This window comes from Strix uralensis, chromosome 4 (genome assembly GCF_047716275.1).
Source record: "Strix uralensis isolate ZFMK-TIS-50842 chromosome 4, bStrUra1, whole genome shotgun sequence".
NCBI classification, from domain to species: Eukaryota; Metazoa; Chordata; class Aves; order Strigiformes; family Strigidae; genus Strix; species Strix uralensis.
The window spans coordinates 413,984-435,255 of NC_133975.1; the positions used below are offsets into that span (position 1 = coordinate 413,984).

The 21,272-nt window shown below is 72.7% G+C and overlaps 4 protein-coding genes across 7 annotated transcripts; 3 read left to right on the forward strand and 1 right to left on the reverse strand.

The window, feature by feature from the left end:
• Window positions 1-1,607: 1,607 nt before the first annotated feature.
• On the forward strand, window positions 1,608-6,157 carry LBX2 (ladybird homeobox 2). Its single transcript, XM_074864989.1, has 2 exons — window positions 1,608-2,117; window positions 5,157-6,157. The coding sequence occupies exons 1-2, from the start codon at window positions 1,793-1,795 to the stop codon at window positions 5,537-5,539; spliced, it is 708 nt and encodes a 235-aa protein (XP_074721090.1). The 5' UTR covers window positions 1,608-1,792; the 3' UTR covers window positions 5,540-6,157.
• A 1,444-nt stretch (window positions 6,158-7,601) lies between these two features.
• On the reverse strand, window positions 7,602-12,180 carry TTC31 (tetratricopeptide repeat domain 31). Its single transcript, XM_074867429.1, has 16 exons — window positions 11,922-12,180; window positions 11,425-11,673; window positions 11,097-11,341; window positions 10,842-10,925; window positions 10,587-10,655; window positions 10,350-10,490; window positions 10,143-10,274; window positions 9,997-10,063; window positions 9,755-9,845; window positions 9,524-9,665; window positions 9,099-9,200; window positions 8,924-9,005; window positions 8,706-8,847; window positions 8,534-8,608; window positions 8,207-8,309; window positions 7,602-7,892 (listed from the first exon to the last, which is right to left on the reverse strand). Exons 1-16 carry the CDS (start codon window positions 12,178-12,180, stop codon window positions 7,767-7,769), a joined length of 2,109 nt encoding a protein of 702 aa, XP_074723530.1. The 3' UTR covers window positions 7,602-7,766.
• On the forward strand, window positions 12,106-16,445 carry CCDC142 (coiled-coil domain containing 142). 2 transcript variants are annotated; one of them, XM_074865305.1, is made up of 11 exons: window positions 12,106-12,120; window positions 12,165-12,476; window positions 12,829-14,159; window positions 14,238-14,324; window positions 14,402-14,554; window positions 14,647-14,804; window positions 15,097-15,249; window positions 15,362-15,476; window positions 15,551-15,728; window positions 15,801-16,012; window positions 16,140-16,445. In XM_074865305.1, the coding sequence occupies exons 3-11, from the start codon at window positions 12,980-12,982 to the stop codon at window positions 16,385-16,387; spliced, it is 2,484 nt and encodes an 827-aa protein (XP_074721406.1). In that variant the 5' UTR covers window positions 12,106-12,120; window positions 12,165-12,476; window positions 12,829-12,979; the 3' UTR covers window positions 16,388-16,445. The 2 variants fall into 2 exon arrangements, with proteins under 2 accessions (XP_074721406.1, XP_074721405.1); XM_074865304.1 differs by lacking the exon at window positions 12,106-12,120 and having other exon boundaries at window positions 12,138-12,476.
• Window positions 16,446-16,567: 122 nt separating this feature from the next.
• On the forward strand, window positions 16,568-21,209 carry LOC141942327 (programmed cell death protein 4-like). Of its 3 annotated transcripts, none has more exons than XM_074865307.1 (11): window positions 16,568-16,798; window positions 17,682-17,958; window positions 18,586-18,683; window positions 18,785-18,898; window positions 19,321-19,542; window positions 19,714-19,811; window positions 19,893-20,007; window positions 20,277-20,427; window positions 20,511-20,621; window positions 20,726-20,865; window positions 20,949-21,209. In XM_074865307.1, exons 1-11 carry the CDS (start codon window positions 16,649-16,651, stop codon window positions 21,192-21,194), a joined length of 1,722 nt encoding a protein of 573 aa, XP_074721408.1. In that variant the 5' UTR covers window positions 16,568-16,648; the 3' UTR covers window positions 21,195-21,209. The 3 variants fall into 3 exon arrangements, with proteins under 3 accessions (XP_074721408.1, XP_074721410.1, XP_074721411.1); XM_074865309.1 differs by having other exon boundaries at window positions 16,568-16,774; XM_074865310.1 differs by having other exon boundaries at window positions 16,573-16,798; window positions 20,320-20,427; window positions 20,949-21,189.
• The last annotated feature ends 63 nt before the right edge of the window (window positions 21,210-21,272 follow it).

Below are 21,272 nucleotides of genomic sequence, written 5' to 3' on the forward strand. Positions count from 1 at the left end.
GGGGGCCGGGCAGGATCTGTCCTCCTCATCCCCCCCCAGCAGCACCTCACCGGGCACAGCTCATGGGGCAAAAGTGTGGGGTCAAGGGGAGAAGGAGGTGCCGGCGCTGCCCCCCGGGAGCATCCCTGGGGGTGGGGGATTCACCCCCGTGGGGGGCCGGGGGCTCCTGTCCGGTGCCCTTGTGCCGCGCGGTGCTGCCGGAGGGGACTGCAGCTCACCAGGGCCCAGCTGGGCCCGGCTCCACCAGCAGCTGAGGCAGGAGCAGGGACCGGGGCTCATCTGCACCCCGGGACCGTCGTGTCCCCCCGGGGAAGCGTCGGGACCCAGCGGCACGTGCAGCAGCGGCAGCTCCACCGTCTCCCCGCGCCGCGTCGCCGCCGGAGAGGACAAAAGCCGCGTGCGAGGCGGCCGCCGCCGCGTCAGCAGGCGAAGGGCCCGTCCGGCAACACCACGCCGGCGCTTCCCGGGAGCCGCCTGCACCCCTCTCCCGAATCGTTTCGATCCCAGGCTGCTCCACGCCCCCCACACCCCCCCCCCACACCACCCCACTCCCCCCCCGCCGCTCCAGCGTTTAATTGCTCCGGCTGCTGGGAAATTTCAAGGTTGAATTTGTCTAACTCCGATTTCCAGCCGGGGGATCGCGTTCTGCTTTTGTCAGCAAGATTGGAAACACCCCCCCCCCTTCCCCACCACCCCCCCCCCTTCCCCAAACCCCTCCCGGCACCGGCACTGCCGGGTCCCCCTGCACCTGCTCCCCCAGCCCGGTTTTCCCGCTGCCCCCCCACCCCTCCCGCAGGTTCATTTTCTCTCATTACCGCCGTGACCCCTGTGCCCTCCGCACCGTCACCGCGTGTGTGTGTGTGTGTCCCCCCGGGCCTGGAGCATCCCACGGGGGCACTGGGCGGGATCGGGACCGGGGGACGCCGAATCGCCCCAGGGGCGATTCGGCGTCCCCCGGTCTCGATCCCGCCGGAGGATACAGACCCGGTGTCGACAGCCGGGGCTCACCTGCGTGTGCGGGCGTCCCCGGGATTTTTACGAGCCGTCGGGATCCCGGAGCTATTTGTACCAGGGAGGGCAGTGGGGGGGGGGGGGGGGGGGGGCTGGAGAGGGGGGGGGGATTTATGGCCAGGCCGCGCTCTGAAACCCAAAACCCACCCGAAGCGGCCTAATCACTCCCAGACGCGGCGGCCCCTGCGCTTTTATGGGGCATTTTAGAGCAGGGGAGCTAATAAATTTTTTTTTTTGCGACGGTAAAAGCCCCGCTGAGTATGGCGGGGGGGGGGGGTTGGGGGGAGCAGCGGGCACCCTCCGGCCGCCCCCCGGAGCTGGATGGGGGGGGGGGGATTAAAATCGCTGTACAAGGGGGAGGCGCGGAGCTGCGCCCCGTCTGCATCCCGGTAGCGGCGGCGCAGAGGGAACGGTGCCCCCCCCCCCCGCCCCTCACCACCCCCCCCCCTCCCCGCGCCGTCGGTGGCTCCTCCTCCTCCCGGTGCCCAATTTGCCGCCCCGGCCCCGGGTCTTTAAGGCTGCGGCACCGGGGTCCGCGGGGTTTTGGGGGGGGGCGGGGGGGGGGGGAAGCGGCGGCGGGCGCGGAGCTGCCCAGCCCCGCCGATCGCTCCCCGCCGCCGCCGCCGGGCCCCCGCCGAGGGGGCGGGCTGCGCCCGCGGGGTTTAAGTGCGGCCGCGGCTTGATGCGCGGGCGGGACGGCGGCGGCGAGAAGGGGGGGGGCACCGGCGGCGGGATGAGGCGGGCGCGGTGCTGAAGACGGTGCGGGAGCGGGGGACGCGCCATGACCTCGGCGCGGGAGGCGGCCGGTTCCCCCCCGCTGCTCCCCGCGGGCGGCGGCGGCCGGCGGAGCGCCCTGGACCAGCTCCCGCCGCCCGCCAACTCCAACAAACCGCTGACCCCCTTCGGCATCGAGGACATCCTGGGGCGGCCCCGCGGAGGGAGCCCCCCCGGGCCCGGCCCCGCCGCGCCCCCCGCCCGGCTCCCCGAGAAAGCGGCGGGGCCCCGCGGCGGCGGCTGCGCCCCGTCCTCGCCGCTCTGCGCGCTGGAGGAACTCGCCAGCAAAACCTTCCAAGGGCTGGAGCTGGGCGTGCTGCAGGCGGCAGAAGGTACCGGGGCGGGGGGGGCTCCGCCGGGACCGGCGGGGGGACGCGACGGGGAGCGGGCAGGTGCCGGAGCCGGGTCGGGGCCGGGGGGGCTCCGCCGGGAGCCGGGGGGGGACGGGACGGGGAGCGGGCAGGTGCCGGAGCCGGGGCGGGGGGGGGCCCCGCCGGGGCCGGGGTCTCTCCTCGCGGGTCCCCGGTAAGTTTCCTTCGCGTCCCGGAGCCCAGGGACCCCGCGGCCGCCGGCCGGGAAGGGGCCGGTGCTCGCCCGGGGACGCGGCGGCCCGGCCGGGGCGGCCCCGGTACCGCAGCGGCGGCCGCGGGCCGGGGAGAGGGAGAGGCCTGGGGCCGGGCACCGGGAGACGGAGCGAGGCCCCGGTGAGCCGCGACCAGGACCGAGACGCCGGTGCGGGCAGCCCGGGACTGCGGGAGGAGCGGCCGGGCCGGGGCCGGAGGCTTTACCGGGAGCCGCGGTCCCGAGCGGCGGATCGGCCCCGCCGAGCCGTGACCGTGACCGTGACCGAGCGCAGGGGCAGAGCGGCGGCGGATCGGGCCCGTCGGCAACGAAAACCCGTTACCGGTCCCGGCAGGGACGGCGGCTCCGGGCGGGCCCCGGCCTCCCGCAGAAAAACCCCGTTACCGGCAGGGCCGGGGAACCGCCGCCGGTCCCGGCGGGGTCGGGCGGCCGGTCCCCGCTCACGGGCGTTGCCGGCCCGGCCCGGCGGCGGCTTCCCCGGGGCACCGGGCCCGGCAGACCCGGCGAGTCGCGGTCGCCGCGGGAACGAACCGGCCCCGCCGGTCCGCGGCTCGTCTCCACCGGGGAAACCCCCCGTGAGAGCGGGAGGACGGGCCGACGGACCGAGCGGCAACCGGGACCCCGCCGTCCGCCCCGGACAAAAATCCTCCACCGGGCGGACAGACGGACACCGGCGGGCGGAGCGCGGCGCCCGCCGATAACGAAAGAACCTTTACGGGGACGGACAGACGGACACGGACAGACCGAGCGGGGCTCCCGCGATTAACGAAAAAATCCCTTACACGAACGGACACACGGACAGACAGAGCGCGGCGCCCGCCGTTAACGAAAAAAAACCAACCCTCACCGGGACGGACAGACGAAGGCGGACAGACAGAGCGGGGCTCCGTGATTAACGGAAAAAAACCCAAACAACCCTTATCGGGACGGACAGACGGACAGAGACGGGGAGAGTGGCGTTCCTGTAATTAACGAAGATAAAAATAAATCCCTTCCCCGGGCGGACAAACGGACACGGATGGGCACAGCGCGGCTCCCGCCGTTAACGAAAAATCCCTTGTCCTGCCGGACAGACGGACACGGGCAGAGAGCGCCGGGCTCCCGTGATTAACCGAAAGATCCCGTTACCCGCCGGACAGTCGGACAGGGACGGGCAGAGCGCAGCTCCCGCGGTTAACGAAAAACCCCGTTGCCCGGCCGGACAGACGGACACCGGCAGAGCCGAGCTCCTGTAATTAACGAAAAAAAAATTCCCCTCCCCGGCCGAGCAGGGACCGGCCGAGCGGCGCCCCGGTAATTAACGAACCCCCGTTACCGGGCGGACACACGGACACGGACGGACAGAGCGGGGCTCCCATGATTAACGAAATAAAATCCAGCTTTACCCGGACGGACAGACGGGCACGGCCGGGCGGATCGGCGCTCCTGGCATTAACGAAAAAAAGCCGTTGCCCGCACGGACAGACGGACAGAAAAGGGACAGCTCGGGGCTCCCGGAATTAAGGTAAAAAAACCCCGTTACCGGGACGGAGACACGGGAGGAGTGGGGCTGCGGTAATTAACGAAAAAAAGCCGTTTGCCGGCCGGACAGACGGACGCGGCCGGGCGGAGCGTGGCTCCCGCCATAAACGAAAAATCCCCTTACCCGGCCGGACAGACGGACAGAAACGGGACAGATCGGGGCTCCCGGAACGGAGGTAAAACGCCGTTACCCGGCCGGACAGACGGACAGGGCCGGGGCGAGCGGGGGACTCGTAATTAACGAAACCCGCGATCCCGTCCCCGGCCGGGCTGGGCCCGCGGAAATGCACCGGGACCGACGGACAGAAAGGGACAGACCGAGGTTCCCGTGGGTGAGGTAAAACGCCGTTACCCGGACGGACGGACGGACACGACCGGGCAGAGCGGGGCTGCCGTGATAAACGGAAAAAAAGGGGAAAAAAAAAAAAAAATCGTCTTTGCCCCGACAGACAGAAACGGGAGCGGCCGGGGTTCTGTTACCCGGACGGACCCACGGACCCCACATCCCGGGGCTCCGGTAACGAACGACCGAGGCCGCTGCACGGACGGACCCGCTCGCGGCCCCCGGGGGTCCCGCGGAGCAGAGCCGCCGCTGCGGGGCCGTTACCAGAGCCGTTACCGGGGCCGTTACCGGAGCCGCCGGTGGACGCGCTCCGCGTCTCACCGGGGGTTTCTCTTCTCCGCCGGAGCGCGGCCGGATCGGGGCCTCGGGGTTCCGTGCCGGGAGCGGCGGCGGCGACCGGGCCCGGCGGGACCCGCGGACCGACCGCTCTCGGTGCTGCCGGCCCGGCCCCGCCGCCCGGGACTCCCGGGGCTGCGCTCCCGCCTCCCGGTGCGGCGGGCCGGGACGGGGTCACCGACCGAGCCGGCGCTGGGGAGGAGCCGGACCGGAGCCCCGGGGCCGCCGGCGGGACACGGCGGGGCTCGGCCCCGGCGGGCCGGCTCCGCGCTCCCGGTACCGGGGACCCGGCCGCGTCCCCGGGCAGGGCCGGGGCTCGGTTTGGTTTGCAGGGCTGAGCCGGGGGCGGCCCGGTTCGGCTCGGTTTAACTGGGTTTGACTGGGTTTAACTGGGTTTAACGCAGCTCGGCGCGGCCCGGCTGGGGTCGGTTTAACCGGGTTCGGTGTTTCCCGGTTGGGACGGGATCGGCGCTGAGCGGCGGCGGGTGCGGGTGCCGGTGCCGATGTGCCGGTGCCGATGCGCCGGTGCCGCCGGTGTGCCGGTGCCGGTGCCGCCGGTGCCGCCGCCCTGAGCCCGCTGTCCCCGCAGGTCGGGACCCGCCGGGGCCGCTGGGGCCGCGCCCGCCCTGCAAGAAGCGGCGCAAGTCGCGGACGGCGTTCAGCGCGCGGCAGCTGCAGGAGCTGGAGCGGCGGTTCCTGCGGCAGCGGTACCTGTCCCCGGTGGACCGGGACCAGCTGGCGGCGGCGCTGGCGCTCAGCACGGCGCAGGTCATCACCTGGTTCCAGAACCGCCGCGCCAAGCTCAAGCGGGACCTGGAGGAGCTCCGCGCCGACGTGGCCTCGCTGCAGGCGCTGCCCCCCGCCGCCCTGCGGCAGCTCGCGGCGCTGCCCGACCCCCCGCGCCCCCCCGCGCCCGGCCCCGCGCCGCCGCCCGCCGAGCCCGAGGAGGAGGAGATCGACGTGGGGGACTGAGGCGGGGGGGGCCGGGGGGGTCCCGGGCCGGCACCGAGACTGACCGAGCCGCCGGGCTGGACGGGGCGGCCGCGCAGCCCCCGCTCCGGGGGGGATTGGTGCAATTTTTCCACTTTTTTTTGGTTTTAAATTCTTTCGTCTTTCCTCTTCTTTTAAAAATTTTCCTTCGTCTTTTTTTGTTTTTTAAATTTTTCTTTCGTCTTTCTTTTTTTGTTTAATTTTTCCTTCGTCTTTTTTTGTTTTTTTTAATTTTTTCTTTCGTCTTTCCTTTTTTGTTTAATTTTTCCTTCGCCTTTCCTTTTTTTTAAAAAAATTTTCCTTCGTCTTTCCTTTTTTTCCCCTTCGTCTTTGCTGTTCTTGTTTTAAATTTTCTTTGGTCTTTTCTTTTTTAAATTTTCCTTCGTCTTTCCTTTTTTTTGTTTTAAATTTTCCTTCGTCTCTCCTTTATTTTTTTTTTAATTTTTCCTTCGCCTTTCTTTTTTCTTTTTTCCTTTAAATTTTAAAGTTTATTTCCCGCCGTGTCCACCCTGCCGCCCCCAAAGCCGCGGGCACGGGGCGGGGGGGGGCCCCGGCGCGGTCCGCCCGGGTGTAAATATTTGGAATAAAGGCGACACCTTATCGAGGAGCGCGGAGCCTCGGGGGGGGCAGACGGACCAACGGACGGAGGGGGGGGGGGTCACCCCCGTACCCCCGGCCCTGAGCACACACCGGGGCCGGCTCTGCCGGTTCACCGGGGCGGAGGGTCCCGCCGGAGCACCAGACAACCCCCCCCGTGTCCATCCCCGTGGCCTCACCCCGCGCTCCCCCCCACCCCAAACTACCCCCCCCCCGAGTCCCCATCGCCCCTCGTGACGTCATGCCCCAGTGACGTCACCGCAGGGTGTGACGAGCGGGAGCGATTCGGGGTGCGAGGGGGGGCAGCGAGGAGGGGCCCGGGGGTCTTAGCCCCACATTCCCGCCCCCCCCCTCCGGTGCCGCGGCCCACGCGAGGCGGGGGGCTGGGGCAGCTGCTGTGTGTGTCCCCCCCCGGGGGCTCCTGTCACCGCAGCTATGCGCGCCTCGGCTGCGCCCCCCCCCCGCCCCCCCCGGCTCCATCTGAGCCCTCGCTGATCTAATTACGCCGGTGTGAAGTTCCGAGGGCTGAGCCGCCCCCCCGCCCCCCCCCCGGAATTTTCTCCGGTTTTAATTGCATTGTTCCGCCCCTCCCCCCGCGCCGCAGCCGGGGGGGGGGAAGGGGAAAAAAAAAAAAAGATATTTCGCTCAAAGTGCCTTTGAGCGTCCCCGGCAGGAACCGCTTCCCATGTGACAGGTAGGAGCGGGCGGGGGGGGCGCGGGGGGGGGGCACGGCGAGGGGGGGGCTGCGGGCCCCCGGGCGCAGGGACAGACACCCCGACCTGGGGGGGTTCGCGTGTCACCGCAGGCACACGCAGCCCCCCCTCCCTTCTCCCCCCCCCGTTTTTCTCTCCCAATTTTCCGCCCGATTACCGCGGCCGCTCCCCCCGACCCCCTCTGCTGTTGGTATTAATTTCTTTTAACTCGTGATTAATTACTCGCTGTCTCCCGCGCTCCCTCGCCCTGGTGCCTATTTGCATATTAATCAAATTCTACTCGATGTCCTGCCTGTCACACCCGCCCGCCCCGCGGGTGACGTTACAGTGGGGCTCTGCCCCCGCCCCCCCCCCCCCCCCCCCCCGTCACCGCCGCCCCGGGAGGAGCCGGGGGGGGGGGGGCGTAGGGGGTGTTGGGGGTCGCCGTGTCCGAGCCCCACACTGGGCCGGGCCCGATCCTGCCATCCTCCCCCCGCAGGACAGACACCACGGCTCGGTCTCAGTTTTATTAGGAACAGCAAAAATCGGGTCCAGACCCCCAAAAATCGGGTCTGAACCCCCCAAAATACAGGCACAGACCTGGGCTGGGGGGAAGGGCCGTCCTGGGACCCAGACCTGCCCCCCCGACCCCCCAGCACCCTGGGGAGGGAAGGGGAGGGGGTGCACCCCCAACCGGAGGCTCTAGTCCCAGGGGACCCCCCCCCTCGGTGAGCCCCACACGTGGGGGGGGGCAGCCCACTCCCCCAGGGGTGGGGGTCACCCCCATGGCACTGGGAGGGGAGCAAAGCCCAGCCCAGGGGCAGGAGGCCCCCGCTAGGTCCCAGGCCCAAGGGGGGGCGCAGAGCAGGGTGGGGGCTCCAGCTCTACTGGCAGAAGCTGAGGACACGCCCCCCCTCCAGCTACAGGAGCCCCCCGGGGGGGCCACCCACCTCCCCCCAGGGCTCAGGGTGCCGCCGGGGAGAGGGCGTGGCGTGGGAGGGGTGTTTGAGCTGCAGCGCCAGTCTGCTCCCCTCCAGCTCGGCATCCTGGGGGGGAAAAGGGGGGGGGGAAAGGGGCAGGGGGAGAAAAGGGGGATCAGGGGGGAGAAAAGGGGGACCGGGGGGGGAGAAAATTGGAATAAGAGAAGAAAATGGGGAGAAAAGAGAGAGGGAAAGGGGAATGTGTGGGCAGAAAAAGGGAGCTGGCAGTGATGGCCCCCTGGGGTAGGACTGAGGGCAGGAGGGGCTGAGGGCAGGAGGGGCTGAACCCCCCCACATCCCACGGGCCCCCCACATCCCATTCCCAGTCCCAGGGGGCTGGGGGGGCCCCCAACGCATTGCCCCCCCCAGCCCCAGCTCACCTGCATGGCCGTGTAAGCCGCTTCCGCCGCTTTCTTGCGGGTGTAGTTGATGAAGGCGCAGTGGCGCTCCGGCAGCACCCGGATGAAGCGGATCTCCCCAAACCTGGGGGGGTGCATTAGTACCCCCCCAGAGACACCCCAACACCCCCCAGAGACACCCACACCCCCCCAGGCCTTCCCCCAGTCCCTCCCTCGCAGGGCCCCCGCCCCAGGCCAGGAGTACTGGGGAAGGAGGGCAGGTTGTGGGGGGCTGGGGGGCACCAGGATGATGATGGGGCGTGCAGGGGGGTGCGGGGGGGGCGCGGGGGGGGCTCAGCACATACTCACCGGCCGAAGCAGCTCTGCAGCACCTTCTCACTGATCCCGGCGGTGCCGTACCCCACCCACAGTGGGAAGCAGTCCCTGCCAAAACACCCGCCGGCGTCACCGGAGACCACAGCCATGTCCCCCCCCACCCCAGCACCCTGGGCCCCCCCAGCTCCTGCCCACCGGCCCCCACCTGGCAGGATGGGTGGGGGGCAGCGTCTGCTGGCTACTGGCCACAGGCCGGCCCTGGCCCCTCGCCTGGCTCCTGGAGCTCATGACAGTCACGAAGCCACTTGTGTCCGTGTCCCTGCAGCTCCCATTCGGCCCCTCCCCTGCTGAGAGGTGGGGAGGGGCTCAGCGCGGCCCCCCCGTGTCCCCCCAAACCCCAGCCCCCCCCCCCATATCCCTTACCAGGGGGAAGTGGCGGCTCCCCGGCCTCCAGCAGGGACGGGGACACGGGGACCCCCCCAGGGCTGCTCCGGGCGCTGCGTTGCTGTCAGGGTGGGGGGAAGGAGGAGGTGAGGCCCCGCGGGGCGGGGGGGGGGGGGGGGGGGCGGGGGGGGTCCTTGGGGAGCCATTCCCTCACCCGCAGCAGGGCCCGGCAGGCCTCCAGCTGGGCGGCAGCGTCGGCGTTGGCGCCGTCCAGGCGCAGCAGCTCCTCGAAGGTGCCGGCAGCCTCGGCGTAGCGCTGGGGCCCGGCCGGGGGGGCTCAGTGATGGCAGCGCCATGGCCCCCCGACACCCCACGCGCACCCACCCAGCCCCCCTGGTACCCCCTGACACCCCCACGACCTCCCACCCAGCCCCACCGGCACCCCCCAGCCCCCCATCCAGCCCCACATCCCACCCCCCTGGCACCCCCCAGCCCCCCCATCCAGTCCCAGCACCCCATAGCTCCCCCCCAGCCAGCCCTCCTGGCACCCTGCAGCCCCTCTGGCACCCCACAGCCCCCACCCAGCCCCACTGGCCCTCCAGCCAGCCCCAGCAGCCCCCCCGCAGCCCCCCCGGGTACCTGCAGCCCCCGCAGCGCCTTGCCCTTGCGGAAGAAGCCCTTGGGCCAGCCGGGCCGCAGCCCCAGTGACACCTGCGCGTCCCTCAGCGCCTCCTCGTAGCGCCGCAGCTTCTCGTAGCAGTACGAGCGGTTCCCGAAGAGCCTGCGGGGCAAAGAGATGGGGGGGGGGCGGGGATTACTGCTGCCCAGGACCCCCAGCCCCTGCTCTCTAGGAACGGCCCCGTCACTCACCGGTGCTCCCTGGGGTTCAGCTTCACGGCCTCGGTGAAGGCCTGCACTGCCTCGGCATAGTGGCCCTTTTGGGCGGCCTCGTTGCCACGACCTGTGGGGAGAGCGCTGCCCGCTGCTGACCCCGCCCCGCCCCGCCACCATGGGGACCACAGAGGAGCGAGGGGCTCTGCCGCCCCCCAGCGCGAGGAACAAGCTCCTCGAGGACAGCCCGGAGCCACGCCGGCCCCCAACGAGGCACCGACCTGCGAGAATCAGGCTCTGCTGCACCACGCTCGTGTCCGGGACGGGGACGGGGACGGGTGGGGGCACCTGCGGGACGGGCAGGATGGGCAGCGCGGGCAGCACGGGCCTGTGGGGCCGGTGAGAAGCCCCCCGGGGCCCAGCTCACCTTCCCCGGCGGCCTCCTGCCTGGCTCCGCACCCTCTGGCCGGGCTGGCTTCTCCTTGCCGGGCGCCGGCAGCCGCACGCCCGCTTTCTGCCGGGCTTTGAAGACGAAGGTGCAGCTCAGGTCCAGCTCGTCCTGGGAGAGGCAGGGTGGGCGAGGGGGGCTGGGGGCCCGGCCGCAGGGCAGCACCCGTACCCCAGGAGCCCTCACCTCCATCTCCTCCTCGCCCGAGGCGGCCGCGCTGCCCCCGAGGCACGGCGAGGGGCTGGGACCTGCCTGTCCAGCCCCCTCCTCCATGCTGGTGGTTTGGGGGGGCCCTGCGCCCCCAGCGCTGTGCAGGGCCGAGGAGCTCTGCGAGGAGAGAGACGGCAGCCGGGGAGTGGGGCGCTGCCGGCCGCCCCCCTCCCAGGACCCCCGGCAGCAGCAGTGCCCGGCACGGTCGCTCACCGCCTCGGCCTCCTGTTGGCTTTGCAGCTCTTGGCCCAGTTTCTCCCGTTTTTTCCGGTCTTTCTGCTTCTGAAAGCGGAGCCGGAGCCGTGAGCGCGTGGAGCAGCGCAGCCTCACGCCGCAGCTCCGGGGCTGCCCCTGAGATGCGTGTCCCCCCTCTGCCCAGCGGCCGGGCTTGGTAGGAAGGGAAACACAGGCAGCTGCCTGCACGCCGCGGGCTGGCAGGGGAACCCCCCCTCCGCGGGGCGCACCCACCTTCCTCTTCAGCTTCTTCTTCTCCGCCTTCCTCTTCATCCGCTCCTCCTCTGCCACCAGCTCCCGCGCGTTCCTCTCCGCTTCCTGGGGGAGAGACGCCGTGAACGGGAGAGCGGGATGGCCCCGGGGGGGGGCAAACCTCCCCCCCCCGCTCCCCCGAGAAGGGAGGAGAGGAGGGGCCGGGGAGGGGGCACGGCGGGGGCAGGATCGGGCAGCAGGCAGGCAGCCCGCGGGTAGGGGCGGGGGGGCGCTTACCTCGGCCGTGAGCTGGTGCCCCCAGGGCATGGGCAGCCGCTGCAGCTTCACCTCGAGAGCGCTGGGGGGGGCGCGGGGGGGCTCCTCGCACAGGAAGGATTTTTTGAAGCCGCAGAAGTTGTAGGGGGGGTCGCTGTCCTCGCTGGAGACGTCCCAGGGCTGGCTGAACCTGAGCCACGCCTCGTCCTCCTCCTCCTCCTCGCTGGACTCCTCCAGCTGGCCCGGGCAGTACCAGACCCCCGGGCCTGCGCGGGGTAAACGGGGCCCCGTCAGCGGCAGCTCCCGAGCACCGGGACCCCGCCAGGTCCCCCCCCCCGGCCCGACGCACCGAGGCTGAAGGCATCCCGGGCCCCCGACACTTCCCACATGGCGCTGGGGTTCACCGGGCAGGAGTCGTCCTGCGGCGGCACCGGCAGCTGGAGCGGCGGCAGGATCGGGCCGGGGGAGGCGGCGGTGCCTCCCGCGGGGAACCCCCGGGGCTCCGGCCGCCCCCCGCCCCCTCGGTCCCCACGTACCTGCCGCCGGCTGCGCTCGGCCTCGGCGGCGCCGGGCAGGCGGTGCCAGGGGCAGAAGGGCGCTGCGGGGAGCGGAGCCAGCCCTGAGCCCTCGGAAACGAAACCGAAACGCAGCGGCGGGGCGGGACCGGACTCGGGCTCCTCCTCCTCCTCCTCCTCCCCGCCGCCACCGCCCCCCGCCCCGAGCCCCGGCCCCGCAGGCACCCCCACACCCGGCGGGCCGGCTCAAGGCGCGGCACCCGCCGTCCCGGGACCCCCCGGGCCTGTCCCGGGACCCCCCGGCCCCGCTCCCCGGCTCCCCGCCCCGTACCGCCGCTCCAGCCGCCTGGGCCGAGCACGCAGCCCCAGGGGCAGGCGGCGGGGGCAGCCCCGAAGCTGGAGGAGCCCAGGCCCGGCCCGGGCGGCTCCCGCGTCCCGCCCGCCCCCCGCATCGCCCCGGGCCGCCGCCGCTGGACGTGCCGGAAGCGGGGCACGGCCAGGACCGGAAGTGGGGCACGGCCAGACCGGAAGTGGGGCACGCCAGGACCGGAAGTGGGGCTTGGCACCGGCCGAGGCTGCCCGGCCGCCATGTTGGGTGCGGGCAGGACGGCGGCCCGTGAGGCCCGCGCCCAGCAGCACCGGGGCTCCGCGTGCCCCTCCCGCCTGGCCTGAAGCCGCGGGCCCGGTCGCCTCCCGGTGCTCAACACCCCCACACCCCGCCCTCCACCGGGCACCGCGGCGCTGACCCCCGCGGCGGGTCAGCCCTGCCCGTTCCTCCGGATTAACGCGGGAGCGGCCTGAGCCTGCTTCCTCCCGCCACCCCCGGGGATGGCCCAGCGCGGAGGACGGCGGCCCTGAGCGTCGCGGCGGGGAGACCCGCCTGCAGGTGAGGCCCGGGACGGACGAGCAGCCCCCCGGGCCCTGCCCCCTCACCGGGGACACCGGCCGGGGCCGGGGCCGCCCTCGCCGTCTCCTTGACAACGGGGGAGGGGGCGTGGCCACGGGGGTGGGCGCGGCTCCGCGGCTGCCAGCGGCGAAGGGCGGGGCACCGTCACCAACGGCCACGCCCCCGGTTGTAGCACCGCCCCCTTCACCCGTAGCTCCGCCCCTGCCCCGCGGTTAACCCCTCATCGCCCGCAGCCCAGGCGGGAGGGGTCGGGGTACACCGAGGGGGGGCGGGACGGGTGGCGAGTGCTGCGCAATTAATGCGTAATTAACGCGTCGCGTGCCGCTGGCAGCCGGCAGGAGCAGCCCGGCGGGACGGGGCCTGCGCCAGGAGGGGGCCGGGGGCTCCCTGGGGTGCCCACGGGGCTGCCCCCCGCGTTACCCCATACCGGGGGTCCCCGTCCCCGTGGGGGCCCGGCCCGCTCCCCGCCGAAGACGGAGGCCATGCTGCGCAGCCCCGGCGAGGAGGAGGAGGAGGAGGAGGAGGAGGAGGAGGAGGAGGAGGAAGCGCCGGCACTCCTGGCTGCGCTGGAGCTGAGCTGCGTGGGGCTGCGCCGCTGCCTCCGCGTCTGGGAGGACCCTCGCACCGAGACCATCCGGGGACACGTGCGGCCCCAGCCCGGCGACGGCACCGGCACCGCCTTCTCCCACCACCCCGTCCACCGGTGTGTGGCCGAGCGCGGCGCCGTCCTGCACGCCCTGCTGCGGCACGGCCACCGCCTGCGCCTCGCCCGCCGCTACGCCCGACGGCTGAAGGCCGCCTCCGATTTCCTCCGCCGGCTCCTGGTGCTGCCGGAGCTGTCGGCGGGAGACTTGGGGGCCGCCCCGCCGCTGCGGGAGCTCTGCCGGGAGCTGCGGGCGCACGCCGGGCGCTGGAGCGGGCTGTGGCGGCGGACGCGCGGCGACCCGTGGCTGCGACCGCTGCGGAGGGACGAGCCGGTGGCCCGCATGCGGCAGGCGCTGCTGGGGCTGGTGCGGCAGGCCGCGGGGCTGGCCGAACGACACGCTGAGGCGCGGCTGCGGGCGCTGGCGCGGGCCGGACCCGTGGCCCCGGCGCTGCTCGCCGACGTCTTCCAGGGCCTGGAGATCTACAACCGGGTGGTGGGCAACCTGGCCCTGGAGCTGGGCACCGCCGGCGGCTGCCCCCACGCCTTCCCCGCGGCCAGGGTGCTGGGGCTACTGGCGGCCGAGCGGGGCTGGCTGGCGGCCGAGCGGCTCCAGCCCCTCCTGCAGCCGCGGGACGGGGGCGACGGGGCACGGGGCGACTGCTGGGAGGACGTGGCGGTGCCATGGCCCCCGGAGCGCGGTGCTGCGGTGGATGTGGGACCCTCCGGACACGAGGAGCCGCCGGGCCTCGCCAGGGAGCTGCGGGCGCTGTGCGGGGAGGACGAGGAGCTGATGGGCCTCATCCTGGGGGTGCTGGTGGCCTCCGCCGATGGCCTCCGGCACCGCGTCCTCCGTGAGCCCGAGGGGGAGAAGCCGCTGGCGGCCGAGGCCCTGCTGGCGCGGTACCGCCCGCTCTTCTGGGGGGCTGCCGCTGAGGCGCTGGGGCGCGGCCTGGGGGTGCCCCACGGCGGGATGGGCATGGCCACGGCACGGGAGCTGAGCGACGCTCTCGCCCAGGGTAGGTGGGGGCCGGACCGGGGCTGGGGGGTCACCGCGGGGTGCGCTGGCCCCTCACGCCCTGTCCCACCCCCCACAGCTGGTGTCCCCCAAGAGTGTGAGGAGGAGCTGGGGGGCCTCTGCCTGCGCCTGCTCTGCCGGGGCGTCCTCCGGAGCTGGGACAGAGGTACGGGGGGTGGGGGGTGCGGGGTGGGGGGTACAGGCGGGTGCTGCTGACCGGTGCCCCCACCCCTGTCCCCCCAGATTTCACCCGCGCCCTGGGCTCGGGTCTGTCGGACACGCGCTCGCCGGCGCCGGTGCCGGTGCGGAGCAGGACAGCGCGGTGCCTGCGGCGGCTCTTCCCGGCCCTGGCCTTCGCCCTGCGCTGCCTGCGGGCCCTGCCCGCCTGCCTGCCCGGTCAGTGGGGGGGGCTGGGGGGGGGCGGGCCCCGGGGGCCCCCTCTGTGCTGCCCCGCCCCCAGCCCCTGTGACCCCTCTCGTCACCCCCAGGCCGCCCCCCGCGCTCGCCCTGCCTGCGCCTGCAGGTGCTGGGCTGCTGCCTGGCTGCGGCGCAGGCTGCCCGCTCCTGGCTGACGGGCAGCGCCTGCCGGTACCGGGCGGCCCGGGCCCTGCCCCAGCTCCTGCTCCTCACCCAGGGGGACCTGCCGGTATGCGGGGCTGGGGGGCTGTGGGGCTGAGCTGGCTGTAGGGCTGGCCATGGGGCTAGCCGTGGGGCTGGCTGTGGGGTTGGAGCTGGTTGTGGGGCTATGGGGCTGGCCATTGGGCTGAGGGCTGGCCATGGGGATGGCCGTGGGGCTGAGGACTGGCTGTTGGGCTGGCTATGGGGCCATCGGGCTGGCCGTGGGGCTGGCTATGGGTCTATGGGGTTGGCCATGGGGCTGGGGGCTGGCCGTGGAGCTGGCTACTGGGCAGGATCCATCTCACCCCTCTCCCCTCCAGCTGCTGAAGACGGAGCTGGACGAGCTGGTGGTGCTGGTGAGCGGGACCTTCCCGGAGCCTGCAGCTGCCCCCCCCTCACTGCCCCCCGTCCCCCCATCCCCCCCTGAGCACCAGCTCTGCCGCCAGATTCGCTCCGTGGCCGCCAGCATCCAGGTACGGCGGGGGGGGGATGCCCCGTGGTCCCGCTCCCGCTGGGCCCAGCCCGGGGTGGGGGCCGCAGGGTGCCATGGGGCGGCCGTGTCACACCCCCCCTCTGCCCCCCCAGCTCTTCTCGGGGGACGCGCTGCAGATGTTCGCCACCGACTGCAAGCGGGTGTCAGCCGAGATCTTCGCCCAGACGATGCCACTGGGCAAGCACTGGCGGGGCGGCCCCCGCACCGGTGGGTGTCTGGGGGGGGTCTCGGTGCCGGGCAGGGCCGCAGGGACAGGGCTGAGTGTGTGTGTCCCCCCCCAGAGCTGCCCGGCTCCCCCAGCCCGTACGCGGTGGCAGCGGCGCAGGCGGTTCTGGGCCAGGTGCTGCCGGTCGCCCGGCTGCTGCCCCGCGACGCCCAGACCCCCGCCCTGGCGTGGGCCACCACGGCCTTCCTGGAGGCCTGGATGGATCATATCCTGGCTAGGAGGATCAAATTCAGGTAGCCAACGGCGGCAAGGGGAGCTTGGGGAGAGGGGGGGTCCTGTGCTGACGGCAGCTGGTGCCCCCCCAGCCTGCAGGGAGCTCTGCAGCTGCGTCAGGACGTGGAGCTGGTGCGGGAACTGCTGGGCTCGGAACGTTCCGGGCTGCCCCCCGAAACCCGGCAGCGCCTGCTCGCCCTCTGCGTCTTCCAGCAGATGGACGGGGCCATCCTCTGCCTCCTGCAGCAACCCCCCGGGGGGGCCAGAGGGACCCCCCGCCCTTGGCACTCGCTGCGCCGCTGCTGTGAGTCACGGCGGCAAGGAGGGGGCACACGGCCACCGGCGCGCGGCTACAACCATCCTGGGTGGCACCAGTGTGGGGGTGCGAGGCTCCGGAACCGCCCCCCCCGACTCCGTTTCTCCCCGACCAGGCTCCGGCACCGTCGCCCACCCGCAGGAGCCGTGCGCCGGCAGCCTGCACGGCCTGGAGACCCTGGAGGTGCCGGCGACGGCGGCGACCCCCCCGCCTGTTGCTGATGCGCGGCTGCGGGGCGGGGGGGTCCCCGAGTTCTACCTCTCGGGGGGGCAGCAGCAATGGTTGGCGCTGCGGCTGCACCGGGCCCGGCGGTGGCGGCTGCCCCGGCTGCGCTGTGGCGGCGGTGACGCTGCTGAGGCCTGACCGTGCACGGCGGCAATAAAACGGCTCGGCCCGGCTCCCCGGTAGCCGTTTCCCTCCCTGTGGCGCGTCACGGCACCCCAAAACTGCCCTCCTGCCTGCAGCTGTGCTGCCTGCACCGTGCTCGTGGGAACCGGTGGGGGGGGCTCTGCCCGGTCCCCGGCATCCCCCTGACCGGGACGACGGGCGCGCCCGTCGTCCCGGTCAGGGGGATGCCGGGGACCGGGGATACCGGACACCCCCCCCAGTGCGACTACGGCTCCCATGATGCCGCCATCTCCGGTCACTTCCGTCACGGGGCGGGGTTGGGCCGAGCCAAGCGCCCCTTTTCCCGGTCCCGGTCCCGGTGCGGCCCCGGTGCCGCCCGCCATGGCCGTCCCCGCCACCGAGGTGGGAGCCGCCGCCTTCGCTACGGCAAGTAACGGCACCGGACTTTGCCCTCCCCCCCCCACTGCCCCCCCTCTCCGGGCTGAGCCCCGGTGGGATCGGGCCGGTGCTACGTGTGTGGGGTGGGGGAGGCAGCGGAGGGGGGTCGGCGGTCCCTGTAGGACGAGGGGTCCCAGGGGGCACTTGGGGGGAGGCTGGGGATCGCAGGGGAGGTTGGGGGGCACATGGCAAGGGGTCCAGGGAAAGCCAAGGTGGGGGTCTGGGGGGGGGCACATGGGGGTCCCAGAGAAAGCCGGGAGCCTCTTCAGGGTCCCAGAGGAGGCTGGGGGTCCTGGGGGGGGTCCCAGGGAGGTTGGGGGGGCACATAGCAGAGGTCCCATGGGGGTCCTGGGGGCGGCTGGGGGGCACTTGGGGGGGTATGTGGGGGTTCTTGGGGAAGCTGGGGGCGCATGGGGGTCCCAGGAGGGGTTGGGGGGAATGTGGCAGAGATCTCTTGGGGGTCCTGGGGGAGGCCAAGGGGTGCATGGGGGGGATCCATAGAGGTCCCAGGGAGGTTGTGGGTGCACTGTGGGGGTCCCAGCAGAGGGTGGGAGCCCATGGGGGTCCCTGGAGAGGCTGGGGGGGCACATGGAGGTCCTGGGGGAGACTGGAGGCACGGTGGCAGGGGTCCCTTGGGGGTCCCAAGGCAGGGCCAGGGGTCCATGGGGCTTCTGGGGGAGGTTGGGGGTATGTTGTGGGGGTCCCAGGGGAGGCTGGGGGGCACATGAGGATCCTGGGGGAGGTTGGGGGGCACATGGGAGGCTGGGGGTGCGTGGCAGGGGTCCCTTGGGAGTCCTGGGGGAAGCCGGGGGGTGCCATGGGGGTCCTGGGGGAGGCCCCGGCGCGGGGTGATGGTGCCTGCGGTGTGCAGGGCCCCTGCTCGGCGGCCGCGGAGGAGGAGGAGGACGGGGACGAAGAGCTGCTGGGGGCCGGGGGTCCCCGCACCTGGACCCCCCAGGAGAAGCTGCTGCATGAGGCGCGGCTGAAGGCCAAGGCCAAGCGGCGGCTGCGCCGCGCATCCTCCCGGGACTCGACCCGCGAGTCGCTCTCCGAGGGCGCCGAGCCTGGCCCCGAGCCCGGCAGCCCTAAGGGCCGGGCCCACGACCGCCGCTCCCGCACGGGCAAGGGCCGGGGGCTGCCCAAGAAAGGTGAGGAGGGGGCGGCAGCACCCGGCCAGGCCCCAACTGTGTCCCCCGGGGGGCTGGGACCCCTCCTGTCCCCCTCCCGTGAGGCTGGGACCCTGCCTGACCCCTCCTGTCCCCCCATGTGGGGCTGGGACCCCTCCTGTCCCCCCCCCCGTGGGGCTGGGTCCCTGCCTGACCCCTCCTGTCCCCCCATGTGGGGCTGGGACCCCTCCTGTCCCCCCCCCGTGGGGCTGGGACCCCTCCTGTCCCCCACCCCGTGGGGCTGGGACCCCACAAAGCTCCATCACTTCCCTCCTGTCCCCCACCGTGGGGTTGGGACTCTGCCTGACCCCTCCTGTCCCCCCCGTGGGGCTGAGCCCCCATGCAGCTCCATCACCTGCCTTCTGTGTCCCCCGTGGGGTTGGGACCCCCCCTCTGTCCCCTGTGGGGCTGGGACCCCTCCTGTCCCGCCATGTGGGGCTGTGCCCCCACAAAGCTCCATCACTCCCCTCCTGTCCCCCCCTCTCTGTGGGGCTGAGCTCCCTCCCAGTGCCCCAGGCTTAGTTCTGTGTCTGGGGGGGGCCCCCGGGGGGGGTCCTCATTGCCCCCCTCCACTGAGCCCCCCCCTCACCCTGTGGCTGCCCGGTGCAGGTGGTGCTGGGGGCAAGGGGGTCTGGGGTGCCCCCGGCGTGGTCTACGGCTACCAGGAGCCCGACGCCCGCGACCCCAACTACGACGAGGTGGCTCAGGTACGGCCCCAGTGTGTCCCCCCCAGCCCGCCCCCCCCTGTGGGCAGCGTCCGGCTGCGGGCAGCGGTGCAGGCAGGGCCGGCAGCATCCCGTCCCCTCAGGGGGACACGGTTTACGCCACCGTGGTGCCTGAGCTGGAGGAGGGGGAGCTGGAGAAGAACGTGCAGCCCATGGTGCTGGAGTACTTCGAGCACGGGGACACCAGCGAGGTCATGGTGCGGTGGGGAGGGGGCTGCAGGGGGGGGACAGGGGCCCCTCGGTGACAAGGACCCTCGGGGACAGGGCAGGGTGGGGTGGGGAAGGGGCCCTTGGGGGGGGAAGGGTCCCACTGCTGATGGGGACCCTTTGGGGAGGGGGGTTCCTTGGCGGGGGGACATTCAGGGCCATGAGGGGAGAAAAAGGGGGTCCCTTGGGGGTGGGGAACATCCCTGGGGGAGGGGACATGGGCCCCCGGGTGACAAGGACCCTCGGGGACGGGTCAGGGTCCCTCGGGGAGGGTCTGGGCATCCCGTGGCGGTTGGGGACCTTCATGGGTGTGATGGGGAGGGAAAGGGGGGGGTCTCCTGAGGGTGGGGGAGGCCGGGGTCCCCTGAGGAGGGTCCGGGGGTCCTGGCGGGGGGTAACGTGCCGGGCACAGGAGCTGCTGCGGGGGCTGAACCTGGGCAGCCGTGGGCACGCGGTGCCCTCGCTGGCGGTGGCCCTGGCGCTGGAGGGCAAGGCCAGCCACCGCGAGCTGACCTCGCGCCTGCTCTCCGACCTGGTGGGCCGCGTCGTCACCCCCGAGGACATCGCCTGGGCCTTCGACAAGATGCTGCGGGACCTGCCCGACCTCATCCTCGACACCCCCGAGGCCCCCCAGGTGCTGGCGGGCGTGGGCAGGGGGCAGGGATGGGACATGGGGGGGACATGGCTGTGCTGGGGGATGCGCAGGGGGGGGCTGTGGCTGTGGTGGGGGATGCTCGGGGGGGCTGTGGCCGTGCCAGGGGGCCCGTGGCCGTGCCGTGGCCAGGCACTGACTCTCCGTCCACAGCTGCTGGGCCAGTTCATCGCCCGGGCGGTGGCCGACCACGCGCTGCCCCTGGACTTCCTGGAGCGCTACAAGGGGCGTGTGGACTGTGAACACGCCAGGTAAGCGCCGCCCCGGCCCCCCCCGCCACCGCCTTCCCCAGCACCCCCCGCCACGGCCGCCGTCACCCGCCTGTCCCGCAGGGCCGCCCTCGACCGCGCCGCCGTCCTGCTCCGCATCAAGCGCGACGTCAACCGGCTGGACAACGTCTGGGGCGTGGGGGGCGGCCAGCGCCCCGTCAAGCACCTCGTCAAGGAGGTCAGAGCCCGTCCCACCGCCCCCCCCGGGGTCACGTCCCGCACCACGACCCCCAGCCCTGCCCATGACCCCCCCCGGACACACCCCTCTGCTCTGTCTGTCCTCCCTGCATCCCCCCCCGCCTCTGGCTGTGCCCCCAGATGTCCCACGGACACCCCCCTCCCTCAGGATGTGACCCCGGCTGCACCCTCCCTGCGTCAGAACTCACCGTGTCTGTTCCCCCCTGCCAAGGCCACGTCCCCACGCTGTCCTCCCTCGTGTCCCCGCAGCGCCGTGTCCCCGCGCCCCCGCCCCAGCTGCCTCTGTCCCCAGATGAACCTGCTGCTGCGCGAGTACCTGCTCTCCGGGGAGGTGGCGGAGGCCGAGCACTGTCTGCGGGAGCTGGAGGTGCCCCACTTCCACCACGAGCTGGTCTACGAGGTGAGACCCGGGGTGGTCCAGGGGGGTGCTGGGTGTCCCGTGGGGCGTCCCCCCATGCCCCCACTGACGCCCGCTGCCCGCAGGCGGTGGTGATGGTGCTGGAAGGCTCCGGGGAGGAACCCGTGGCCAAGATGGTGACGCTGCTGAAGGTGCTGTGGGAGACGGGGCTGGTGACGTTGGACCAGATGAACCGGGTGAGCGCGGGGCGGACGGAGTGGGGGGGTCGGGGGGCAGCCCGCGGCTGACATCGCTCTGTGTGTGTGTGTGTGTGTGTGTGTCCCTCTCCGTGACCCCCCAGGGCTTCCAGCGGGTGTACGAGGAGCTGGGGGACATCAGCCTGGACGTGCCGCTGGCCCACGGCCTCCTGGAGCGGCTGGTGGAGCTTTGCTTCGACCGCGGCGTCATCACCAGGGCGCTGCGGGACGCCTGCCCCGCCAGGTACCGGCACCGGGGGGCCTGGGGGGGGGGTGTGAGGGGGTACCCCCCCCCACCTTCATCCTCCTCCTCCTCCTCCTCCGCAGGGGCCGGAAGCGCTTCGTGAGCGAGGGCGATGGGGGACGGGTCAAGCAGTGAGCGGGGCCATCCCGGGGCGCTGCCGGCCCTGCACCCGGCTGGGGGCTGGGGTGGCCCGGGACGTGCTGTCACCCCCCGCCTCTCCCGGGGGGGCAGGGGCGCCCCCCTGCCAGCCGCTGCCTTGCACCTGGGACCCCTGCCCGGCTGTGGGGCCGACCGGGGGCACAATAAAGCGGCTTCCGAGGGCGAGCTGAGTGTGGCCTGTGTGTGTGTTTGGGGGGGGACACGGGGGGGTCCTTGTCCCCTCGGGGCCGGGTTTTGGGGACACCTCC

Bases quoted from the DNA above. Each gene is read 5' to 3' on its own strand.
- LOC141942327 (XM_074865307.1), top strand. From the start codon at position 16,649: ATGATGCCGCCATCTCCGGTCACTTCCGTCACGGGGCGGGGTTGGGCC. The intron at 16,799-17,681 runs GCAAGTAACGGC...TGCGGTGTGCAG, and splicing joins GAGCCGCCGCCTTCGCTACG to GGCCCCTGCTCGGCGGCCGC. The intron at 17,959-18,585 runs GTGAGGAGGGGG...TGCCCGGTGCAG, and splicing joins CCGGGGGCTGCCCAAGAAAG to GTGGTGCTGGGGGCAAGGGG.
- CCDC142 (XM_074865305.1), top strand. From the start codon at position 12,980: ATGCTGCGCAGCCCCGGCGAGGAGGAGGAGGAGGAGGAGGAGGAGGAG. The intron at 15,250-15,361 runs GTACGGCGGGGG...CTGCCCCCCCAG, and splicing joins CCGTGGCCGCCAGCATCCAG to CTCTTCTCGGGGGACGCGCT. The intron at 15,477-15,550 runs GTGGGTGTCTGG...GTCCCCCCCCAG, and splicing joins GCGGGGCGGCCCCCGCACCG to AGCTGCCCGGCTCCCCCAGC.
- LBX2 (XM_074864989.1), top strand. From the start codon at position 1,793: ATGACCTCGGCGCGGGAGGCGGCCGGTTCCCCCCCGCTGCTCCCCGCG. The intron at 2,118-5,156 runs GTACCGGGGCGG...CTGTCCCCGCAG, and splicing joins CGTGCTGCAGGCGGCAGAAG to GTCGGGACCCGCCGGGGCCG.
- TTC31 (XM_074867429.1), bottom strand. From the start codon at position 12,180: ATGGCGGCCGGGCAGCCTCGGCCGGTGCCAAGCCCCACTTCCGGTCCT. The intron at 10,275-10,349 runs GTGAGGGCTCCT...TGCCTCTCCCAG, and splicing joins CGGGCGAGGAGGAGATGGAG to GACGAGCTGGACCTGAGCTG. The intron at 10,064-10,142 runs GTGAGCTGGGCC...CCCGTCCCGCAG, and splicing joins GCAGGAGGCCGCCGGGGAAG to GTGCCCCCACCCGTCCCCGT.